General features: G+C 46.0%; 1 protein-coding gene across 9 annotated transcripts in view; it reads left to right on the plus strand.

Moving 5' to 3' along the window:
- Positions 1 to 16,280, plus strand: part of SEMA4A (semaphorin 4A) — an 83,190-nt gene that overhangs the window by 54,394 nt on the left and 12,516 nt on the right. For all 9 annotated transcript variants that reach the window (XM_081841810.1, XM_081841814.1, XM_081841811.1 and 6 more), the window contains 8 exons: positions 4,581 to 4,741; positions 6,335 to 6,397; positions 7,979 to 8,077; positions 9,402 to 9,513; positions 9,905 to 10,012; positions 10,251 to 10,381; positions 15,079 to 15,248; positions 15,883 to 16,033. In XM_081841810.1, coding sequence (XP_081697936.1) covers positions 4,581 to 4,741; positions 6,335 to 6,397; positions 7,979 to 8,077; positions 9,402 to 9,513; positions 9,905 to 10,012; positions 10,251 to 10,381; positions 15,079 to 15,248; positions 15,883 to 16,033 — 995 coding nt within the window. The remainder of the gene's footprint in view (positions 1 to 4,580; positions 4,742 to 6,334; positions 6,398 to 7,978; positions 8,078 to 9,401; positions 9,514 to 9,904; positions 10,013 to 10,250; positions 10,382 to 15,078; positions 15,249 to 15,882; positions 16,034 to 16,280) is intronic.

Here is a 16,280-nt window from a genome sequence, read left to right on the forward strand (position 1 = left end):
CCTGTCTGTGGGCCCAAAGGGCCCCCTCTAAAAAAGGAGGAACCTATTCCCGGATTCTGCCTTTCCGCCTACAGCCCATCAACCACCATTGGGGCATGTGGTTAATCCTGCCCTGTGTGTGCATCGGGTGCAGCCAAATTCTGTTGCAGCATTTCCTGTGCGCAGAGGAGGAGGCCCACAGTGACTGTGGTAGAGATGGATGCAAAATTCAATTCCGTTCACATTTAAAGGCCAGCTGACCTAATCTGAACTTTCTGAAATGAGATGTGAACCAAAAGGCAGCCATCCATTGAAATTTGCACTTAGCTGAATTTTGCTATTTATTTTCTCTTTACAATTATATCCCACCTTCCTCTGAGGAGCCCAAGATGTGACATACATAGTTATCTTCATCCCCATGTTATCTTCTCAAGAGCCCTGTGAGGTAGGTTAGACTAAGAGTGAGTGACCAGCCCAGGTTCACCCAGCAAGCTTCATGGCTGAGTGGCGATTTGAACCCTGGTTCCTTAGTCCAACACTCTAACCACTTCACACCACACTAGCTCTTGGGGATATAGTTCTCCAGCCAAGTAATGTGTACAAAAAGGCACACAGTAGTGTATAATGTCAACATAAATGCCTATACTGTTGAAAATAACAAACAAAATGCATTGTATGAGGGAAGTTTGCTTGCAAAAGTGTGTACATTAGACCAGACTGCAAAAATGTGTTTATTAGGAGATATGCACACTAAAATGCTGATTAACTTCTGTGAATATTTTTTAAAAATCTGCAAATTGCTGTGGAAATGTGGAAAAGTAAACAGGGTGGTGCATCATGTTTTGCCGCCTGAGGCAAAAAGGGAAGGTGCTGCTACTGCCACCTTGCTGCCTCCCTTACCTGAGTCACAGGGCAGTGCCTGTGAAGTGGCAGTGGCAGGTTCTGGCGATATCTTGCCAGAAGCTTCCACCACTGCTGCCACCACTTCTCTGTCACTGGCAGGGGTGGGCGGGACGCTCTTGGGGGCACGGCCTCAGCATGCCTCATGGGTGGCCCAGCCCTGAAAGGAAATTTTAAGATTGGAAGAATTGGAAACTTAGAGAACAAAATTGACAGATTTGCCCAACTCTCACCTGGGATAGCTTCTTTCCAAACAGAAATCACACAAAGAAGCACTTGTTTTCAGAAAAAGAGCTGAGTAAAGAAAGGAGGGGTTTGACCTGAGGGAGGAAGGAAGCCTAATGGAGCCCTTATGAGCATGTTTCGGTTAACTATCAAGCCATTTCCTGATGGCAGGAGGCAGGGTGTTAATTATAGGAAATGGATCTCATTCAGGACATGTTACTTTAAAAGGGACTGTCAAGATTGCAAGCACACATTTTACTCAAACTCAGTTTCCTGTTAAGCTACTGAAGAGTTTGGGGTGATGATCTAATTTCACTGCATTCAGGGCCGTCTTATCCATAGGCCATAGTGGTGCGGGGCGCCAGGGTGCCAGGCTCTCAGGGGCACCAGGCCAGGAGTCTGGGGCCCGAGAGCTGGAGTCTGGAGAAGCAGCCATAGCAGCGGGCGATGGCCAGGGGAGAAGAGGGGAGCCCCAGGCCCCCCGAGGCCTCGCCACCCCGCGCTCCACCAGAAATGGCGCCCCACGAGGACGAGCGCGAGGCCGGTGGCGGGAGTTCCCCGTGCCTTCCTCTGGTGTGTTTGCCCTGGCTGGGCCTGGCCTTGGCACTGGTGGCGGCCTTGCTGGCCGCAAAGTACTATCGGGACTTGGTGGTGGCCCAGCGGCAGATACTGGCGGAGGGAACCTCGCCACAGGGGATGGAGAAATCTTTGCGAGGCATCTGCAGGGAGCGATACTGGAAGTCGGGGCTTCTTGGGGGGCAGTGAAGGGGAGAATGAGCAGCGTCAGGGCTGGTCTCGTGTGGCTGAGAAGTTGGCAGGCAAAAAAAGGCATTTCGGGGGTGCCTTTTGTTTTGCATTTGGGGAGCCTTTTTGTTTTGCAATCTGTGTATAGTGCAGCCCTGGAGCTGCCTGTTCAGAAAGGAAGCCTTGTGACTTCCAAGTAAAGTGTGTATCGCATTGCAACTTCACAGTGCCGTCCTCTCCCAAGTCCCGTGTGGGATTCTTCAGCGGGATATCCCAGTGAATAGGCTGGTAGCCTGAGGTTTGCGATTGTCCATGTGCTTGGGAGCAAGTCCGCTTGAATACCACGGGGTGCACTTCTGCGTAGACATGCATACGCTTGCAATGTAAATATACCTCACGTAGCATTTAATGAATGTAGGCAATTAACAGCCACAGGGATGGGATCGCCGTCATTGCACATCTTCCGTAACATTAGTCATCCAATGAAGCACAATGGTGGGAGATTCATAGGCACATATTTATTCACCCTGTACAATCCAGATGTTGTTGAACTACAACTCCCACCAACCCAAGCTATCGGATTTGGGGGCTGGTAGGAGCTGATGCGAATTGTACTCCAACAACATAATATGGGGTACGCTACAATATCTGCCCCTGCGGTACATAGTTGAACTATGAGATTTGTTGCCACAAGCTGTGATGATGGCTACAGGCTTAGATGATGTGTGTGACATGTTCATGAAAGGCATGTTGTGGCTGTTAGCTATAACGGCTACCTAGAAACCTCTGCGTTTGTCCGAATGCCAGTTGCTGGGGTGGCTGTCTTGTCATGGTTGTGGGCTTCCTAGAGTATTTGGTGTGTGATGCAGAACTAGATTTAAGTATTTCCAAGTGGGAAGTGCCAGGCGCTGCCCAGGAATTCGAGGAAAAGGACAAAAGTCCTTTGGAGGTTTTTAAGCAGGGGTTGGATGGCCATCTCTCATGGATGCTTTAGTTGAGATTCCTGCATTGCAGAGGGTTGGACTAGATGACCCTTGGGGTCCCTTCCAACTCTACAATTCTGTGATCTCCAGTGCCAGAGGCAGCATGCCTCTGAGACTGTGTGCACACCATACTTCAAAGCACATTTAACGTGTGCACGCACTACAAGAATCCTGGGAACTGAAGGATGCTTGAAAATGCCACTCTAATGTGTAACTACAGTTAATAGGATTCTTTTTGGGTGGGTGGGTGCTTCAGAAGTGCTTTAAATGTTTGGTGTGTATGCAGCCAGAATATGAGTTACTGGGGAATGACAGAGAGAGGGCTATGGTGCTCATGTCCTGCACAAGGGCTTCCCATAAACATCTGGGATGGTCACTGTAGGAACTGAATGCTTGACTAGATAGGCTCTTAGTCTGATGCTGCAGAGCTCTTCCTGAGTGAGGATATCCCAGAATTCTTCTTGACATATAAGCATTGTTTTTAAGTGAACAGGGAAACATTACTGGTGGTTTTTTCCCTCAGTACTGTGAATGAGGTACACCACGAGGTGCCTAGCTTTGCTCAGTTGCAGACACCGGTGTCTCGGGTTGCTTTGTTGCCCTGGGCTGGGGGGGGGGCGGATCTTTGCACTCCGGCGCCGCATATGCTTAAGACAGCCCTGACTGCATTCACTTACTCCTTATTAGAATGAAAAGTGTGGGCATTCATTGCACTTTCCTTGCTTCCCCATTTCCACATCCAGCAGCCTCAGGATGGCTGCAGCGGGCAAGGATTAGCATGGAGCAGGTTATGGCTACATGAACACTCTGCTTTTCTCATTAGGGACTCATGGTGACATATATGGTTCTCTTCCTCCCAGTTTATCCCCACAACAACCCTGTGAGGTAGGCTAGGGTGAGAGATAAGTCAAGGTCACCCAGTGAGCTTCATGGCTGAGAAGGAGTTTGAACCCAGGTCTTTGAGCTCTTAGTCTGACAACTCTAATCAACACATTTCACTGGCTCACGTGGCTGCCAAGATTTGGTTTCTTTTTTTTCTCCCCAGTATTTTTTCACTTGCTCGCCAAAAAAATGGTCACAGATCCAGACTTAGAAAATTCTCTACCCTTTGTCAAAGACAAAACTTTTAATAATAAGAATACCTAGCTGTTGCTGCTTTCAAACTTAACACTTCTCATCATTGTAATCCTACCGACACCCTTGTAAGGTAGGCCAATTATTATCCCCCATTTTTTGCACAGGGAGGGTGCAACCTGTACAGGCTGTGGTCTATACTTTGAGAGTGAATGCAATCAGGCAGACCAGCTAAACCAGCCCTCCTTCCTCTTTACTGCCCCTGCCACCAGAGTAGACACAGAACAGGGGGGCGGTGGCGGTGGCAAAGAAGCATGACCCTCTCCACCCAGCCCAGTCCCCTGATGGAGATGCAAATCTCCTGCTTTCCAGTCTTCCACTTGATTGGTTCATGAGCAGGGAGAGGGGTGATGACCTCCCCTCCTCACTGATTTGCACAGCTAAGCTGGGAAAGGGGTTGTGTGTGCTGTGTATGTGTGTGAGAGAGTCAGAAAGTGGTTTGTGTGACCACGCCAACTTTTGGCCATGTCCACCCCAGAAGGCTGGCTATGGGTGGATGATGCTGCCCCACCCCCCACAAAAATTATTAGCCACCCCTAACTTTAGGGGTCACAATAATTTCTGAAGAGGTGTTCTAAAAATAAATGAACCTAACCACCTTTTCTCCTCCCTCAGGGGATTCCAGCCGAATAGTTTTCTCATTCCACCGAAAGGGGGTTCAGAATTACGACACTTTTCTCCTGAGCAAAGACGGGGCAACTCTCTATGTGGGAGCCAGAGATGCTATCCTTGCTCTTGACATCGGCAGCCCTGACTCCATCAGGCTGAAGGGTGAGGTGAGTGGGAAACGGGGATTTGGGATAAGACGTGCTGGAGGAAAATGAGGGGGTGGGTCTGGCGTGGTGTTCTGGTGATGACTGGCCTTCTGCCCCCTCTCGCATAGCTACCACCTCATCTCTTTAGAAAGCTCAACCCCCAGGGGGTGGCGATTTCTTCGAATCCCAAAGAAATACCCACAAGGAGAAGCAGGGATTTGCACCAATTCCCCTTCTCATTTCCTCAAGACCAGCGTGACTTACTTTTGCCCAGCAAAGCCTGCCGTTATAAGATCATGAACCAAAGGGTCCTAGGCTCGTGAGGGGGAAGAATGCTCTTTGAGTTTAGCCGCAAGAACGAATTTCCTAAAATTTCTTTAGACTCAGATAGAAAATAAGAGGAAAGAGTACAAAGATGAAAGCAGAACAGTACGTCAAAAACAAAAGAAACAGTTCAAGCCAGGTCTAGCTAAACTGTTTCGGTTCCTTACAGGCAGGTTTCTGGACACTTCAAGTACAGGAATCTTATGTGGGGATTGCGTTCCGGGGGATTTTCCCCCCCAGATGCCCTGCCCCTTGCTACCACCTTCTTAATTCCTTTTTTTTTTTTTGCCAAGCCTGTAAAGCTGAATGCGCACAAGTTAAATGCATGTAAGTTGAGAGCTTTCTGTGTAGAATTAAAAAATAAATAAATTGTACCCTGCCCATCTCAATGAGTTTCCCGAGCCACTCTGGGCTGCTTTCAGTAGAATATAAAAGAAGCCACCAAAATATCAGATGTTAAAAGCTTCCTGATACATGACTGTCTTCAGATGTCTATGGAAGGTCGTATAATGATTTATCTCTTTGACATCTGATGGGAGGGCATTCCACAGGGCGGGTGCCACTACTGAGAAGGCCCTCTGCCTGGTTCCCTGTAGCTTTGCTTCTCGCAGTGAGGGAACTGCCAGAAGGCCCTCAGAGCTGGAACTCAGCTTCCAGGTTGAACGATGGAGGTGGAGGCACTCTGCACTCATGATCCAACGCATTGAAGACAACAGGATTATATAACAATAGTCCTCTCTTAAAAGGTGCCATCCCAGGTCCTGTTCAACCAGCAGAATTAGCCAGCTGATCACCTTCACCAAAATAATGTCCAGGGGCCAGAGACAGGTGGCTGTAAGGTGGGGATAAGCCACCTAGTGAAAACCGCAACATTATCTCAATTTGTGGACAGGACTTCTCCGTTAACAGATAATAGAGGACTAGGAAGACTCAAGAATCTTAAAAGGGGCAGACTGGGGACAGCAGAAATGTGCCACAACTAGCACTTTTCCAAATGTTGTGGTGCCGTTTCTCTAAGTGGGCATAAAGAAGCATGTATTTGGACGGGGGGGGGGGAGGAAATAACTTGCAAAAAATGTACTATATTATTAGAGGAAACGGCATACTGCAATTTGCTTATCAGCCCTACAATGCTGACAAATTTCACGAGGGCATTAAAAAAGCCCCATAAAGGGATATGCAAATGTGGAGAATTGAATTTTAGACTGGAAAAAATGAGAAACTAACAGAATTACTATTACTACTACTACTACTACTACTATCTAAAGTCTTTTCCTTTTCCTGTGATAGATACTGTGGGGCCCCACAGCCACAAAAAAGGTTGAGTGTGTCTTCAAGAAGAAAAGCAATGAGGTAAGATATGTCTATGTCTCTCTGTGTGTGAAGCTTCATTTCCTTGCTTAGGAATTATAACTTAGTCTGTATGTATGTATGTCTGCATGCGGCAAATATAAAAGCAGACCCTGAGTGGGGTGGGGGTTGAATCAGGGCCAGTGGACATGGTGCTGACGAAAAGGGAGCTTAACTCTTTCCTCCTGCATTTGGCTGGTTTCGGTCCCTATCTCCACTCCAAAACTGCTGCCTGACCCATGGGGTGGGAGTGGGGGTAAGATATAGCAAACTCAGCTGTGCAAGAAGGAGCAGCATAAAACCAGGGGTGGTTCTGCTTGCAGGTCTCCTGTGCCATGTCTAGTGTCCCTTCAAATTGGTATTTTCTGTGGGGCCAGGCAAGGGAGGAACAAGTCAGTCCAGACGTATATTTAACACACCCTAAAATGGCTTCAGGATTGTGGGATCTACTCTGGGTGGGTGGGGGGTTGTCTGTTTTTGGGGGATGAGGGGATTACTTGCTCTCTCAGATCCACTGGTGCCAGGTGCAAACCATGTACATTGACACTTAAGAGAATTTTGAGCCCAGGAGTTTGTTTTGAGTGCTAGAACTGAATAGAGATCACAGTCCATAAACACACACACAGAGAGAGAGAGCCATTCCTGGTCTGCTTGCTCTGCCCTCCCCCCCCCCCCCATTTCTTCATTCCAACAGTATAATTTAAGGGGTGGGTGGGGGGTCTTTGTTCCTGCCATTGTTAAACTGTTGAGAATCAGAAATCCTTGCCGATGTATTTCAAATCACCCAGGGCACTTGTCAAAGCAGAATTATACACAAGTGTCGCTCCCCCTGGTGGATAGTTTATTCATTTGCTTATTGGGGAATTTATAGCTTGTCTTTGGACAAGAGAGACCCTCAGGGAGCTGTAATGAAAAACAAACAGACAGTCTTGACTGTAAGCTGATTAAACAAAGGGGAGAGAGAGAGAGAGAGAGAGAGAGAGAGAGAGAGAGAGAGAAAAGTGGGGGGCAGCAACCTCCCATGCTTGAAACTAAAAGCCAAAGCTTGTCTGGATAAATAGAAGTTTGGGGTCTATATAAAGCTCTTGAATCTGTCAGACCTGAGCAGGTATTTTGTGCCATAACTGTTGGGAGCCACCACCAAAAAGCACTCTTCTGGAGTGCCTACCAATCCTAGCTGATGGCGGGGCTTTGCTAGCTTTTGAAGAGCAGGATGCTGCCCCTGTGTCATGGCCCCTGAGCTTGCACAGCCTCCTGAGCCAGGTGAGACTCATTGGAAGAGGAAGAGTTACCCCAGGAAAGCAGCTGTAAGAAGGGCCCATAGCCCCAGAGACAGAGCACATGCCTCCCATGCAGAGGAATTGCAGGCTCCCATGTTTTAAGGAAACAAATAATGCAGGTGTTACCTCTTAACCACTTCAAAAACCCATTCAAACTTGCAAGCAGAAAAGGGGCTGCTTTCACGTGCATTCTGTACACTGTAGGACACAGTTGTGCATTTCGACAACCTCCCAGTGGAAACTTCCTCTGGGATGCAAATTCAAGTGGCAGCTGAATCTTGATTTCCCCTCTTCATTTCCACAGACAGAATGTTTCAATTTCATCCGTGTCCTGGTGCAGCTGAACGACACACACCTTTACGCCTGCGGGACGTACGCTTTCAGCCCCACCTGCACTTACGTTGTGAGTTACTGGGGCAGAGAGGGAAGGGGGCGGGCTCTACCAGGCTAGCAACTAACCAAGGGGTAGCCAAGGTGGTGCCCTCTGCCAGTTGTTGGACTCCAGCTCCCATCATTCCCAACCACTGGCTATGCTGGATGGTGCTGATGGGACTTGTGGTCCAACATCTGCAGGGTGCCACATTGGCTAGTCCTGGACTGGCGAAAACCTCTGCATCCTTTGTGATGTTGCATCTAATCTCCAGGGGAGCACCCATTGGATTTCCAGACTGCTATGCTGCACCCCTGAACTATAACTGTCTCAAGAGACCCAATGGATGCCTTGTACCACCTGCCCACCCCTGAAACTGGAGCAGCCTAGTAACTAAGAGGCTGAGGCAAAAGACCAGAGATCCCTGGTTTGAATCTTGCTTTGCCATGAAGTCACTAGATGAACCTTAGGCAAGCTGTTCTTGCACACATCTCAACTTCCCCATCTGCAGTATGGAGAGAACAATAAAAGTTTGGTTGATTCTCAGAGCTTAGTCTCACCATTTTCCAAACACAGAGCCTCATCCAGACACAAAACTTTGAGGTTTTCTACAATCAAGCAGTATATATATATGTTGGTGCTGACCTTTAAAGCCCTACACGGCCTCGGCTCAGTATACCTGAAGGAGCATCTCCACCGCCACCATTCTGCCTGGACACTGAGGTCCGCCTTCGAGGACCTTCTGGTGGTTCCCTCACTGCGAGAAGTGTGGTTACAGGGAACCAGGCAGAGGGCCTTCTCGGTAGTGGCACCTGCCTTGTGGAACGCCCTCCCATCAGATGTCAGGGAAATAAACAACTATTGGATTTTTAGAAGACATCTGAAGGCAGCCCTGTTTAGGGAAGTTTTTGATGTTTGATGTTTTATTGTACTTTTAATATTCTATTGGGAGCCACCCAGAGTGGCTGTTGAAACCCAGCCAGATGGACGGGGTAGAAATAATAAATGATGATGATGATGAAAAAATCAAATGAAACCAAAACAAAAAAAGCTTACTGAACATCTGTGAACTAGTCAAGCATTCCTGCTTGACCTAACCTAACCTCCAAGGTTGTTTGGAGGATCAAAACAAAGCAAGGGATACACATAAGGCACCCAGAGCGTCCTGGAGGAAGAGAAGACCCATGCCCAAAATGCAATAGATAGAATTATGCAAGAAGAATTATGCAAAACTATATTAGGAAGAAATGACGTTTCCCAAATTGTGCAGCAAATAGGGATGCTTGCTTTCTGAAGGACGCTTTCCAATATATTCTTTTTTCCTTCTTTCCCCCCTTTTCTTTCCCTGGCTTGCTAGGACCTGGAGAATTTTACCCTGGCGACTGATGTAAACGGCAAACCTCTCCTCCTGGAAGGGAAGGGCATTTGCCCCTTTGACCCTCAACATCAGAATACAGCAATCGTAGTCGGTGAGCCCTTGTAACACCCCAGAATCATTGCCTGTCCCCCTCTCCTGCCCAATGACACATTACTGAAGGCTATAATCCAACCTTCCCCATCCAGATGTTTTGGACTACAACTCCCATCAGCCCCCGCCAGCTGGCAATAGAGACCTGTGCTGTTCCTGGACCCATGCTGGTGCCTTTCCCAGGGGTGTGCACTGGAGATGAGATGCTCATTCTGGGATTTAACTGTTATGGGCCCTGGGGAGGGAGCTGAAGGGTGGGGAAGTTAGCAAAGCATACTGACCGACAAGATATTTAGAAAGGCAAAAAATGGCAGCAGTGAATTACCAGAACTCCAGAGAACAGGGACTGTTCCTGAGAAGGAATCATCTTGTTTCATGCCTTTACTCTGCAGATGGTGAACTTTACACGGGTACCAGGAACAACTTTCAAGGCAATGAGGCCATCATCACTCGCACCCTGGGCAGCAGGACTGTTCTGAAGACAGATAACTGGCTGCATGGTAAGAGCAGAACCAGAGGACTGGGGAAGGGGGAAGGGTCTTAGTCCAACCCCCAACTAGTATCCAGTGACTCCCACCATCCACCATGGCCTGGTCGCCTAGGCAACTGATAAGTTAATGGATTGGTACCCAGAGAAGATGCATCTCCTAGGCAACAAGCTTTCGCCTGGGGATTCACGCCAGCTGAGTTGAGAACTGGGAGTGCAAAGGGGATCTCCTGTCTGGCTTCCCTCTCCAGGTGATGCAGCTTTTGTGGCCTCCTTCAACATCCCGGTTGACGACAAGGTCTACTTTTTCTTTGGGGAAACAGCTAAGGAGTTTGACTTCTTTGAGAAACTGACCGTCTCCAGGGTGGCTCGTGTCTGCAAGGTGAGCCGTCTCAAGAATCAAGGGAGCTTTTGAGCTGGGACTTGCTTGGGCTCAGCCCCAGAAACATATTTTCCGTGGCAAAGCTTTAGCTCTTGAATGTCTGAAGGAGTAACACATGAGCACGTGCAGAGTGGCTGTCCCTTGCCTTCATTCATCACATATCTGGGATTGGAAAAGAGGGTTTCCCAAGAAGGAACTGGAGCCAGAATTTAATTTTAATTATTTTGCTAACATATTGGAAAGGTTTTTCCTTTACAAAAAAAAGACAACAATAAGGCCAAGGTTGGTAGTTTGGAGCAAGGAGACATAATAGAGATTTATTCCCTTTTGGACAATAGTGGACTGCCAATGATTTTCCCTTCCCCTCTCATAATGCTTGAATTATAAGAAGTAGATTTGGGGCAGACAAATGAAAGGACGAAGTGTAATTTGAGAATCCACTGGCACAAGATGTACTGATGGCTGGTAGCTTAAATAGTTTTTAGTATTGGATTTTTAAAAAAAGTATTGGATAAGTTCACAGAGACTAGGTCAGCCAGTGGCAATTAAATCGGACTTCTGTGTTCAATCTCCCTCTGAATATCAGATGCTTTCATGCCCTTGCTCCTATCCATCCTTCCTGAAATCTCTTAACTGGAGACCAGAACATAAGGGGAGCTTCTGCTAAATCAGAAAGGATGCCTTTCTAGGGTTGCTTTCCCAAAACTGTTGCCCACCAGATAGTAGTAGTAGTAGTAGTAGTAGTAGAAGTAGCACAGGGGCGCCGACTTATAAAAAATATTGGGGGGGCCCATACCGGGGTCCTGCCCCGGGAAGTTTTCTAAATTTTAGATGAAAATTAGTGAGTTTTAAAGTTTTTTAAAAGTATTTTAGAGTCATATGATCAACATTAGAACCCCGAAAACTCGACTCTCTATAACTCCACACTCCGGGAAACTCGACAAGCCTGAAACACTTTTTGGCTTTGAAAAAAGAAACTAAACATAAACACGCACGGTATTTTCGTAAAAAGCTAATTTAATTTACAGTAACAATTATGCTTATAGACTATTACAGAGCAGTGAATATATAGCTCTGAAAAGACTGAAATGATATTTAAATAAATCCTAAACTATCATTAAAAGAATAAAACATAAAATATTGCTGTCGCAAAGTAATAGCACTTTGATTAATAAGTGAAATAGCTAATTTAAGCTTACTTTGAATAAGGCTGAGGGTTCATTAAATAAAAATAATATCTCAAAGTTAATGCTTTAATACAGTTAATAAAGTTAATACAGTATGCCTAATACTGTATGTAAATACTGTAATACTGTATGTAAATAACGGGCTTTAATTGGGTCTTACACCCTAAAAATATTTAAGTATTTGAAAATAACTAATACAGTACTATAGTAATATAGAAATACAGTACTAAACTAGTACTAATATTTCGAAACTGAAAATTTAACATTCTGTATGTATTTAATTCTCTATTTTATAAAGATTTTTAATATCTGACAGTGAGTTTGGAGTAGCCCAATGCAAAAATCCTGAGGATCCATGTGGATCCGTGCTTTGTAACCACGTTTTTGCACCACTGTGACCCTAGGCAACAGTGGGTGCGTGATTTTTTTGGTGCAAGATGTAGCCATGAACATGCTATGTGATCTGATGGTGAATTTGGGGTGACCCAATGCAAAAATCCTGATGATCCATGTGGATCCGTGCTTTGTAACCACGTTTTTGCACCACTGTGACCCTAGGCAACAGTGGGTGCGTGATTTTTTTGGTGCAAGATGTAGCCATGAACATGCTATGTGATCTGATGGTGAATTTGGGGTGACCCAATGCAAAAATCCTGATGATCCATGTGGATCCGTGCTTTGTAACCACGTTTTTGCACCACTGTGACCCTAGGCCACAGTGGGTGCGTGATTTTTTTGGTGCAGGCTGTAGCCATGGACATGCTATGTTATCTGATGGTGAATTTGGGGTGACCCAATGCAAAAATCCTGATGATCCATGTGGATCCGTGCTTTGTAACCACGTTTTTGCACCATTGTGGCCCCAGGCCACAGTGGGTGCGTGATTTTTTTGGTGCAGGCTGTAGCCATGGACATGCTATGTTATCTGATGGTGAATTTGGGGTGACCCAGTGCAAAGATCCTGTGGATCCATGCTTTGTAACCACGTTTTTGCACCACTGTGACCCTAGGCAACAGTGGGTGCGTGATTTTTTTGGTACAGACTGTAGCCATGGACATGTAATGTGATCTGCTGGTGAATTTGGGGTGACCCAATGCAAAAATCCTGAGGATCCATGTGGATCCGTGCTTTGTCACCACGTTTTAAATGGGGAGGGAAGGAAAAACACAGAAGGGACAAGAAGCACAAGAGGGGTGTGCGGAGAAGCAGCTGGCTAAGAATGCAGGGGAGGAGTTTAACGGGGTGGGGGAGAGGAAAGGATGGCAAAAGTCCCCCCCCAAGCCAGCCCCCTCTCTCTCTCTCCCACCTGCATGTTTATCGGCTGCCTGCGAGTCCCTAGAGCACGGAGAGAAGGAGGAGGTGGGCTGGAGCCTGCACGCAGTGTGACTAGGAAAGAATTAGAAGGAAGGACTCGATCCTTTCCTTAACCCTCTGCTTGCCAGGAGGGCAGGGGATTCCCTGCTCTTTGTTGAGTTTGAGCAAACGCAGCGACAGAAACGGGTGGGCAGTAAGACCCTGAGGCAGAATGCAGGAAAGCAGCAGCTTCCGCCTTCCCTCCGCCCGACCGCCCGATCTTATTTTTGCCTGATTTTTGCCTATTTTTGCCCCTGCGCTCCGGCGAGTCAGCTCCAGGGACCACACATTCGCTCAATAACACGCACAGACATTTCCCCTTACTTTTTAGGAGAAAAAATCTGCGTGTTATAGAGCGAAATTTACGGTAATAATTTTCTTAAATTATTGGGGGGGCAGAGCCCCCCCAAACGAATTTTTGAGGGGGCTCGGGCCCCCTCAGGCCCCATGGAGTCGGCGCCTATGAAGTAGCATCATCATCATCATCATTGCATTTATTAGCCTTCACCAGTGGATCGATGGGCAAGTTGCAACAATTTAAAATTCAGAATTAAAGATAGGAAAAGCAATTAGGGGTGTTGTACTACTACTGCCATTATCACTGTCCAGTTAGGGCCAGTGACTCCAGCATTGCAGCATGTTCCTTTGGGTCCCTTCCAACTCTACAATTTTATTACAGTGGTACCTCGGGTTACAGACGCTTCAGGTTACAGACACTTCAGGTTACAGACTCTGCTAACCCAGAAATAGTACCTCGGGTTAGGAACTTTGCTTCAGGATGAGAACAGATATCGTGCAGTGGCAGTGCAGCGGCAGCAGGAGGCCCCATTAGCTAAAGTGGTGCTTCAGGTTAAGAATGGACCTCCGGAACGAATTAAGTTCTTAACCCAAGGTACCACTGTATTCTGTGAACATTTGTAGGGTTGCAAGCTATGGAAGGTTGATCTAATGACTCTAGCATAGGGATATCAGAAACCGCTGGTGAAAATTGAAAAGGAAGTGAAAATTGCTGCAATCTGTGCTTCCATCTGTGGCCAGGAATGGAAATCAGTCAGGCGAATTCTATTTGTACTTGTTCACATAATTTTGTTGGGTTTTTTAAAGCACACAAACAATACATAATGAATGGCTTATTAAACATTGTTATAACGTTTCTCTTTTACATTGCGATGAATGTAACTTCACAGTTTACATAACTTACACTAAACAGCAGACAGCAAGATGAATAACATAGTAGTTGGTGAAATCTGAACTGCAGTGGAATGGAAGCAGCGCTGATTGTGACAAAATGCAGTTTGGAGGGGAAATCGCTGCTTTTTTACATCCCAACTCCAGCATCTTGCTTTTTCTCTCAGTGGTCAACCAGACTCCTCTGGGAAGCCCAGAAGCAGGGATTGAACCTGAGACCTGCCTCCAGATCATAGGTGGCAAACTTCACGCACGCACAATGAACAACTTTTCAAGTGTGTATTATAAATAGTTAAATAAATGGGAAGAAAAGTCACATTGCACATCCTCAGTGTGAGGACTAAGCATATGCTTTTACCACTGTTGTTGTTTAATACATCGTGATTCAGGTTTCATTATAAAATCAAGGCCAAAATCAAGAGAAAAATGTGCAACATTGCATAAACCAGAAAAAACAAAGCAAACAGTAACATTGACAGGATTAATACAGACAACCAGCAATCTGATTATCCCAAGAGAGCCATCAGACAATTCAGGGGCTACTTAGGGACCTGAGGGTGAAGGGGAGGTTAATAATAATAATAATAATAATAATAATAATAATAATAATAATAATATACAGTGGTACCTCGGTTATCAAACGTAATCCGTTCCAGAAGACCGCTCGACTTCTGAAATGTTCGAAAACCAAGGTGCAAAGGGAGGTCTGCAAAGTCCATGAAGAAAATTGGAAAAAAAACTCAGCGGAAGCCATTGGACTTCCGAGGCGCGTTCGAAAATGGAAGCATTTACTTCCGGGTTTCGCCACTCAGAAACCAAAACGTTCGGCTTCCAAGATGTTCAGCATCCGAGATACCACTGTCTACTCCTTCAATTGGTCTGCTATCAGGCCAACAGTGAGTAAACGAGGAAGGGGTTAAATTGTCTCCCTGGTTTGTTAGTGATGCTTGCTTTTCCATCCTCTCTAGAATGATGTTGGAGGAGACAAGGTGTTGCAAAGGAAATGGACCACGTTTCTGAAAGCTCAGTTGTCTTGCACCCAGCAGGGACAGTTCCCTTATACCGTCATCCAACACATGTTTGCCCTCCCACAGCCAGGAGGTGGTGCTGATTTCTACGGTGTCTTCGGTTCTCAGTGGTAAGGCTGTGAGGGTCTTAGTCTTAGTGAGGGTGGGGAGAAATTTGGGTTGGTCTGCATTTTAATGGGAACCTCCCTAATCTACACTTCCCCAAACATTAAATAAAACATTAAATTGGTATCTGAAGAAGTGTGCATGCACATGAAAGCTTATACCCAGAACAAACTTAGTTGGTCTCTAAGGTGCTACTGGACAATTTTTCAAATTTTTTATTTATTAAATTAATTGAAACACAACTATCCTTCGAAACTTGCACTTCTCTGAATTTTGCAATTTAGTTCTCCAGCCCCAAATTGCATATCTTACTGACAGCAAGAAGCCAAAAGGAATTATATTAGGCAAAATGGTTTATAAAAAAATGTGTGTCAGGAGAAATGCACACTAAAATGCTGGCAAATGTTTGTACAGACCTTTTTAGAAAACTATAATAAGGCAAACTGATGTGGAAATGCAGCAAACTTAAATTGAGATTGGAAAAATGAGAAACTGAGAAAAGTTGAAATTGACAGATCACCCACTCTTAGCTCAGAATTCATTTTTGGTCTAGCATTGTGCTAATTGGAGATAAATAAATGTGCCTCAGAGAATATGCAAAATTCTAGTGGGGCAACTACCTTGTATATTTCTTTGCAGGCAGGCAGGAAATCTTGGGAGCTCAGCAGTGTGTGCCTACAGGCACGATGCTATCAAAAAAGCCTTTGATGGGAAATACAAGGAGTTGAACAAGGACTGTTCCCGATGGATGACCTACAATGGCCAGGCCATGAACCCTCGTCCTGGCAGTGTATGTATTGCTCCTAGCATTCTCCTTGCATTGAAGCCAGGGTCTGCCTTGCCCTCTTCTTAATCAAGTTTGATATAAACTTTCCTGCCTTTAAATGTAGTTCTTGCACCAAATTGAACAGGCCCTAGAAAGGCAGCCATAACTCCTTGGTAAACTGAAGAGGCAACTGTTCCCCAGGTTGGAATGGATGTTCTTCCCATCAGCAATACTCCTGGGCCAAATCCAGTGGTTTATCCAAAACAAATCA

This window comes from Podarcis erhardii (assembly GCF_964252035.2).
Source record: "Podarcis erhardii genome assembly, chromosome: 15".
In the NCBI taxonomy this organism is placed as follows: domain Eukaryota; kingdom Metazoa; phylum Chordata; class Lepidosauria; order Squamata; family Lacertidae; genus Podarcis; species Podarcis erhardii.